At 42.2% G+C, this 8,487-nt stretch overlaps 1 protein-coding gene across 4 annotated transcripts in view; it reads left to right on the plus strand.

The window, feature by feature from the left end:
- Positions 1-8,487, plus strand: part of OTUD7B (OTU deubiquitinase 7B) — a 69,615-nt gene that overhangs the window by 33,279 nt on the left and 27,849 nt on the right. For all 4 annotated transcript variants that reach the window (XR_005203070.1, XM_017546396.2, XM_017546398.2 and 1 more), the window contains exon 2: positions 2,882-3,032. Coding sequence is in view for 2 of the 4 variants with exons in the window: in XM_017546396.2 (XP_017401885.1) it covers positions 2,948-3,032 (85 nt within the window). In the remaining 2 variants the exon portion in view is untranslated. The remainder of the gene's footprint in view (positions 1-2,881; positions 3,033-8,487) is intronic.

Consider the following 8,487-nt stretch of genomic DNA (forward strand, 5'->3'; position numbering starts at 1 on the left):
TTAGTAGAGACGGGGTTTCACCATGTTGACCAGGATGGTCTCGATCTCTTGACCTCGTGATCCACCCGCCTCGGCCTCCCAAAGTGCTGGGATTACAGGCTTGAGCCACCGCACCCGGCCCAAAAATTCTTTATGTATTAGTAGTTCTTTCTGATAATTACGATATTGAAACTCAGGTAAATTTAACATTAATAATATCTAGACTGATAGACAGTCAAAGATAATAGATTATGAGGCTGTAGTGAACTGAAGAAGTTTATTTTTTAAACCTTGAAAGTATCTTAGGAGTCATCTAATCCAAGTCTAGGTCATAGAAGAGGCAACTGAAACCCTGTAAGTAATTTGACCAAAGTCACCTAGTTAATACATATAGGTGTATGTAGGTAAACTCACATAATGTGAGGATGGTGAGAGTAGTGACAGCATGGTTGATGTCCCTTTAGAAAGGAGAGTTTTTAAAACTTTAGAAATAGAAGGGTGATAAGAAGCGCCCTAGAATTTCTGATCTGGTAAGCTTCAAATTGGTTTGTTTGTTGGTAGCTGATGTGGAAGTTGGCTTAGTCATTGAATCATTTATTCATCAGGCATTTGACTACCTACTATATTATAGATGCTATACTAGATGTTGGAGCTACGAAAATGAAGAAATCGTGTCCCTGCACTCACAGATCTCTTGTACTACTAGAACAGGACAAGAGAGAATACTTTCTATTTTGCCATCTCTCTCTCTCTCTCTCTCTCTCAAAAAAGAAAAAAAAAATCCAGTTTTAGCAAGTTAGTGACCTGCTGATTTAATAACCCACAAATCTTTTGTATTTGCTTTGTCGCTTAGTGCTTTCAAGAATTATACTTTGACCTTTCCCAAAAGGCAGGGGATTGGTGGGTATGGTAGGGCAAGTGTACCTGGCAACTTTATGAATGACTCTTCTATAGAAAGCTGAAAACCTGGCAGAATTTGGTCAGAGATTTTTCTTCACTCTATTATTGCTTCCCTAGTTGGGACTTTTAACCTCAGAGGAACGTTGGATTGGTGCCAGGCTGTCAGGTCAGGGACATAGTTCTGCCAGAGTCTGAAAGAGGAGATCGTTTTCAGTTGAACTTACTTGGCAGTCATCTGTCCCGCATGGAGAAAGACGTGTTTTGGAGTAGACATGTTTCCTAGATTCCTAAGGTTAATAGAGATTGACTCTTGTTATGAACCTTTGGGGTCCCCACTCTGCTTTGTGGAACAGCTTATTTTATTTATTTATTGAGATGGAGAGTCGCTCTTTCACCCAGGCTGGAGTGAAGTGTCACAAACTTGGCTCACTGCAACCTCTGCCTGCTGTGGGTTCAAGTGATTCTCCTGGCTCAGCCTCCTGAGTAGCTGGAATTACAGGGGCACGCAACCCAGCTAATCTTTGTGGTTTTAGTAGATACGGGGTTTCGCCATGTTGGCCAGGCTGGTCTCGAACTCCTGACCTCAGGTGATCTACCTGCCTCAGCCTCCCATAGCACTGAGATCAAAGGGGTGAGCCACTGCGCCTGGCCTGTTCATGTATTTTGAATAGTTTTAGCTATCAATTTACTCCTCTGCTAGCATCAAAACACTAGTTAACGGGCCGGGCGCGGTGGCTCAAGCCTGTAATCCCAGCACTTTGGGAGGCCGAGGCGGGTGGATCACGAGGTCAAGAGATCGAGACCATCCTGGTCAACATGGTGAAACTCCGTCTCTACTAAAAATACAAAAAAATTAGCTGGGCATGGTGGTGCGTGCCTGTAATCCCAGCTACTCAGGAGGCTGAGGCAGGAGAATTGCCTGAACCCAGGAGGTGGAGGTTGCGGTGAGCCGAGATCGCGCCATTGCACTCCAGCCTGGGTAACATGAGTGAAACTCTTTCTAAAAAAAAAAAAAAAAAAAACACTAGTTAACTCTGAAATGATCCAGTGTATAGTAATTGTTCATTCATTCAAGAAATATCTACTGACAGCCAGTGTTCCTCGCACTGTGCCAGGTGATACATGCAGAGGATACATTAGTGAAGGAGACATACAAGTTTCCTGCCTTCAAGAAACTTAGAGGAGATGGCTAGACAGCAACTAATTAAAATGATTTGAGAGTATTCAAGTGCCAGGAAGGAAATAAACAAGGTACCATGTTAGAGACTATTGCAGGTGGGGGGTTCCTTTTATTTTTATTTAAAATTTTTTTTGTTTTCCTTTTTTAAATTAATTTCTGCCTTTATTCCATTGTTAAGTGGGGAGTTCTTTAGGATTGGTAGCCTATTGCTTCCTTCCTTTAGTTTGGATAAGCAAACTCATGGTAGAAAAGCAGTACTCAGGAAAAGTACAGGGAAAGCATTATTCAGAGTGGCATTATAGGTTACTGGTTAATGCAGGCTTTAAGATATTAATGTTCCCCAGGTGCAGTGGCTCAGGGCATGGTAATCCCAGCACTTTGGGAGGCTGAGGTGGGTAGGTCACGAGGTCAGGTGATCGAGACCATTCTGGCCAACACAGTAAAACGCCGTCTCTACTAAAAATACAAAATATTAGCTGCGTGTGGTGGCCCATGCCTGTAGTCCCAGCTACTCTGGAGGCTGAGGCAGGAGAATTGCTTGCGTCCAGGAGGCGGAGGTTGCAGTGAGCCGAGATTATGTCACTCCTCTATGGCCTGGTGCCTGACGAAAGAGCAATACTCTGTCTCAAACAAACAAAACCAGATACTAATGTTAATGAAGAGTTAGGAAATAAAATGTTACTCTTCATAATTTTAAACTGCTATCAACTTAAATGAATGAGCTAGGATAGTTTCCCCATTTGGTTAGGAAGCTGCTGACATGGGGCTGTGATTATCCTGTTCCAGTGTAATTTGAGCCTTATGTATTTATTTCTTCCTCAGGTAGAGGCCTGAATTTTGAACTTTGATCTACCTACATCCAGCTGCCTGAAAGTACTTAATGATCACATGACCTTGGACATGGATGCTGTCCTGTCGGATTTTGTCCGTTCCACAGGAGCAGAGCCAGGGCTGGCGCGAGATCTCCTAGAAGGTGAGGAGTCGTAGGGGAGAATGAGAAAAGAATAAGTAAAATGTGGTATTTATCATTAGGATGATTTGGAACATTTAAGGTGATCAGAAAGATACCCTGTGTATGGTAGGCCTTACAGTTAATTCTAATGATATATTTGTGTATAACCCATCATAATTTAAAAATTTAAAATCCCTTTTTCACATTGAACTTCCTGGTATAGCTTTTTCCACTTGATGCTCAGGCAATGCAAGTGAAAATTTATATTAGTACATTACAAACATTATTTTATTTTATTTGTTTATTTTTTTGAGATAGAGTCTTGCTCTGTTGCCCAGGCTGGAGTGTAGTGGCATGATCTTGGCTCACTGCAACCTCTGCCTTCCAGGTTCAAGCAATTCTCCTGTCTCAGCCTCCTGAGTAGCTGGGATTACAGGTGCCCACCACCACACATGGCTGATTTTTGTATTTTTTAGGAGAGACAAGGGTTCACCATGTTGGCCAGGCTTGCTTGAACTCCATACCTCAAGGGATCTGCCTGCCTCGGCCTCCCAAATTGCTGGGATTACAGGCGTGAGCCACCGTACTCAGCCTAAAAACATAAGTTTAGATCTGTAAGACTTCCTCTTTTATATATAAGTGACTTCAGGGTTTTCATGCTTGGGATCATCCATGGTTTTCTTTCTTTATGTAACATATATTATGGGTAATTCTATGTTGAGTGAATCAATTTAATGTTTTCATTTTGCTGCTTTTGTTTACTTATATTTTTATATACATAAGTTTGAATGTTCTAAACTTTAAGGTCCTAAAGTGTTAGAATCATGTCCCTAGGATTCTTCATTTAGAGTCACAAATAATAGATGAAAATATGAAAATATAATGACACAAACAGGCAGGCCTGTATATATAATGACACAAACAGGCAGGCCTATGGGGAAGGGGCAGGTTCTTAGCATACATAGGTAATATTTTAAATTGTCAGCCCTTAGCAAGATGTCACAATTTGACATTTGCTTGGCTCCCTGTGAGAAGAGCATGAATTTGGAAACAGAAGATCAGGGTTTACATTCCAGTTTACTAATTCAGTACAACTTTGCCCTTAATTTGCATTTTCAGTTTCATCTCCTACTACTTTTCCCTGTACTTCCTGTGCTCCAGCCAGGCCTGACTTGTGACCTCTCGGTGATCATGTCAGGTTACTTCCTCAGTCTGCTACATTTCTTTCCTCCATTGTTCTCCTCATCCTTCAACATTCAGCTCAAATGTTTCCTCTTTCATAAAATCCTTAACCTTTCTGCATTCCTCTTACAAGATATGTTGAACGCTTAAGAGTGTTCACTATGTGCATAGTACTTGAAGATACTTTATTCTCACAGCCACCCTAAAATAAAGTTTTATTATCCTGGAGTTATAATTTTAAAACCTGAGGCTCAGTGAAGTAGGATTTGAACCTAGGCAATCTAGTTTTGGAATATGGCTCTAAACAATTACGTTACAAATTATTGCTAGCGTGCAGGCGCGTTCGTGCGTGCGCACACTCTCTCTCTCTCTCTCTCTCTCTCTCTCTCACATGTTGTGAAAGAAATGTTGAGGATGCTGTGAGAGTGAAGCGAGAACCCTAACTTAGATCTAGAGGGCAGGAAAGCCTTTTCTGAGGAGTGATTTTTAAGCCAAGCCCTGAAGGACAAGTAGGAGTAGCAAGACAAAGGATGTAGAACAGAGTGTTTATGTGGAATAAACAGCTTATGCAAGGGCCCTAAGTTGCAAGAGAGTTTGGCTCATTGGAAAAACTATTAATAATTGTCATATTAAGAATGGTGCAAGAGGCCGGGCACAGTGGTTCTTGCCTGTGATCCAGAACTTTGGGAGGGTGAGGTAGACAGATCACCTGAGGTTGGGAGTTTGAGACCAGCCTGACCAACATGGAGAAACCCTGTCTCTACTAAAAATACAAAATTAGACAGGCGTGGTGGTGCATGCCTGTAATCCCAGCTACTTGAGAGGCTGAGTCAAGAGAATTGCTTGAACCCGCGAGGCAGAGTTTGCAGTAAGCTAAGATTGCACCATTGCACTCCAGCCTGGGCAACAAGAGCGAAACTCCATCTCAAAAAAAAAAAAGAATGGTGCAAGAGCGATAGGCAGCTGGTTAGACAGGCAGGAAGCAGAAAATAGGGGCTCTAGCCAGGTATGATGGCATTCACTGTAATCCCAGCTACCTGGGAGGCCGAGGTGGGAGGATTGCTTGAACCCAGGAATTTGAGACCAGCCTGGGCAACATAGCAAGACCTCATCTCTTAAGAAAGAAAAAAAGAGGCCAGGTGTGGTGGCTCATGCCTGTAATCGCAGCGCTTTAGGGGCTGAGAGGCAGGTGATCACCTGAGGTAAGGAGTTTGAGACCAGCCTGGCCAACATGGTGAAACCCCGTCTCTACTAAAACTACAAAAATTAGCTGGGCGTGGTGACGGTACCTGTCATTCCAGCTGTTCAGGCGGCTGAGGCAGGAGAATCGCTTGAACCCAGGAAGCCGAGGCTGCAGTGAGCTGAGATTGTACTGCTGTACTCCAGCCTGGATGACAGAGTGAGACTCTCTCAAAAAAAAAAAAAAAAAAAAAAAAAAAAAAAAAAAAAAGACTCTGTTGCAAAAAAAAAAAAAAAGAAAAAAGAAAAGGGCTGGGCACAGTGGCTCATGCCTATAATCCTAGCACTTTGGGAGGCCTAGGTGAGTAGATCACGAGGGCAGGAGTTCGAGACCAGCCTGGCCAAGCTGGTGAAACTCCATCTCTACTAAAAATACAAAAATTGGCCAGGTATGGTGGTAGATGCCTGTAATTCCAGCCGAGATAATGCCACTGCACTCTAGCCTGGCAACAGAGCAAGACTCCGTCTCACAAAAAAAAAAAAAAAAAAAAAAAAAAAGAATGCAGGGCTTTTATAGGCCATGATGAGGAATTTAAATTTTATTCTAGGTTCACTAGGAAACTGGTGAAGGATTGTTATCAGGGGAGTGACATGATTGGATTTGAGTTTTTAACAGTACTTGTAGAGAACTCTGTGGCCAGAGAAGAAGTGATTAAAACAGGAATATTGGCTGGGCATGGTGGCTCACGCCTGTAATCCCAGTACTTTGGGAGGCCAAGTGGATGGATCACAAGTTCAGGAGATTGAGACTATCCTGGCTAACACGGTGAAACCCTGTCTCCACTAAAAATATAAAAAGTTAGCCAGGCCTGGTGGCATGGGTCTGTAGTCCCAGCTACTCGGGGGGCTGAGACAGGAGAATTGCTTGAACCTGGGAGGCAGAGGTTGCAGTGAGATGAGATCACACCACTGCACTCCAGCCTGGCTACAGATCGAGACTGCGTCTCAAAAAAAAAAAAAAAAAAGAATGCAGGGCTTTTATAGGCCATGATGAGGAATTTAAATTTTATTCTAGGTTCACTAGGAAACTGGTGAAGGATTGTTATCAGGGGAGTGACATGATTGGATTTGAGTTTTTAACAGTACTTGTAGAGAACTCTGTGGCCAGAGAAGAAGTGATTAAAACAGGAATATTGGCTGGGCATGGTGGCTCACGCCTGTAATCCCAGTACTTTGGGAGGCTGAGGTGGGCAGATTGCCTGAGGTCAGGAGTTCGAGACCAGCCTGACCAACATGGTGAAACCCTATCTCTACTAAAAATACAAAAATTAGCTGGGCATGGTGGCACACACCTGTTATTCCAGTTACTTGAGAGACTGAGAGAGGAGAATCGCTTGAACCCAGGAGGCAGAGGTTGCAGTGAGCCGAGATAGTGCCACTGCACTCCAGCCTGGGCGACAGCAAGACTGGGTCTTTAAAGAAAGGAAAAAAAAAAAAGTTAACTAATTGTATTGCAATAGGACTGTTTGGCTTTTGTTTTGTTTTGTTTGAGATAGGGTCCCACTTTGTCATCCAGGCTGAGTGCAGTTGTGTGATCTTAGCTCACTGCAACCTCTGCCTCCTGGGCTCAAGTGATCCTCCCACCTCAGCTTCCTGAGTAGCTAAGACCACAGGCGTACACCATCACACCTGGCTAATAGGACTGTTCAATACTGGTAATTGAAAAGAAGAGAAAGAAATCAAAAGCTAACTGGTTGTAGAGCAAAGAGATTGGAAGCAGAGAGATCAGATAGAGAGTTCCTTCCTAAAAGATCAAAGACTAAGTAAAGATTATGAGGACCTGAATTAGGGCAGAGGCAATAAAAATGGATAATAAGAAATGGATTTGAGAGATGTTTTAGGGGTACAAACAACCATGAAGATTGTGTGATCTGAGGAAATGTGAGGAGCTGAAAATGACTGAAGTTTCAGGGCCTGGAGGGATTGTGATGCCATGACTGATTTAGGAAACATAGGAAGAGGAGAAGCAGCAAGCTTTGGGAAAGAAACTGATGGATATTCAATTTGGCCCTGTGGATTGTTAGGAGGACCTGATTTTTAGGAGATTTGCAGACAGTTGGAAATACAGATTTGATCCTCAAGGCAGATGTCACTCATTCATGCATTGATTCAGGGTAAGAGTTCTCCATTAATTCAGCAAATATTTATTGCATGAGTACTATGTGCCAGGTACTGTTCTAGATGCCTAAAACAAAATAAACAAAATGTTATAGCAGGAGAGTGAGTCAATAAACAACAAACATGATAACTAACTAAATTATAAAGCATATTATAAGCCGTCAAGTGCTATGGAAGAGAGTAAAGGGAATGATGAGGTGGTTGTGATTTTTAATTGGGTAGTCAGGGGTAGACCTTACCAACAATATGATGTTTAAGCAAATCCCTAAAGCTGATGAGGAGCTGTCTGTGTGGATATATTGGGGAAAGAGCCTTCTAGGTAGAGGGAATAGTCAGTGGAAAGGCCCTAGAGTAGGAGTGGACTTAGCATGTTCTAGGAACAGCAAGGTCAGTGGTGACTGGAACAGAGTGAGCAAAGGGAGTCAGAACAATTGGCTAACACAATGCTTTAGAAGGAAAATCATCAGTAATGATTTAGAAGTAAAATTTTAAGTAAACCAAGCACTATTCTAAGTGCTTTCAACTTATTTAATCTTCGTAACAACTCTGCCAGGTAAGCACTGTTACTGTCACCTGCATTTTCACAGATAAGGAAATTGAAGCACAGTGAAGAGGTAGAAAAGTAGGCCAGAACGTAGAAAGCCTTGAGTTTCAGGCAAAAGAGACTAAGTTTTATTCTGTAGGCAGTGGTAAGCCATTAAAAATCTTGATTATTGAACTAAAATGATCATAACTGTGCTTTAGAAAGATTAATCTCATGGAATTCTTTGGAATGGATTGGAGGTAGGACAATAGCTGACAGGAATTGAATTAAGGCGGTAGCAGATGGAATAGAACAAGAAAGAAGTGTGAGTAATTATACAATGCTTATTTATTGAATGATTTAACTGGAGAAAGCGTCAGAAAAATCCATTATAACAAATCTATCATCAAAGGT

This window comes from Cebus imitator, unplaced genomic scaffold (assembly GCF_001604975.1).
Source record: "Cebus imitator isolate Cc_AM_T3 unplaced genomic scaffold, Cebus_imitator-1.0 Scaffold188, whole genome shotgun sequence".
NCBI lineage: Eukaryota > Metazoa > Chordata > Mammalia > Primates > Cebidae > Cebus > Cebus imitator.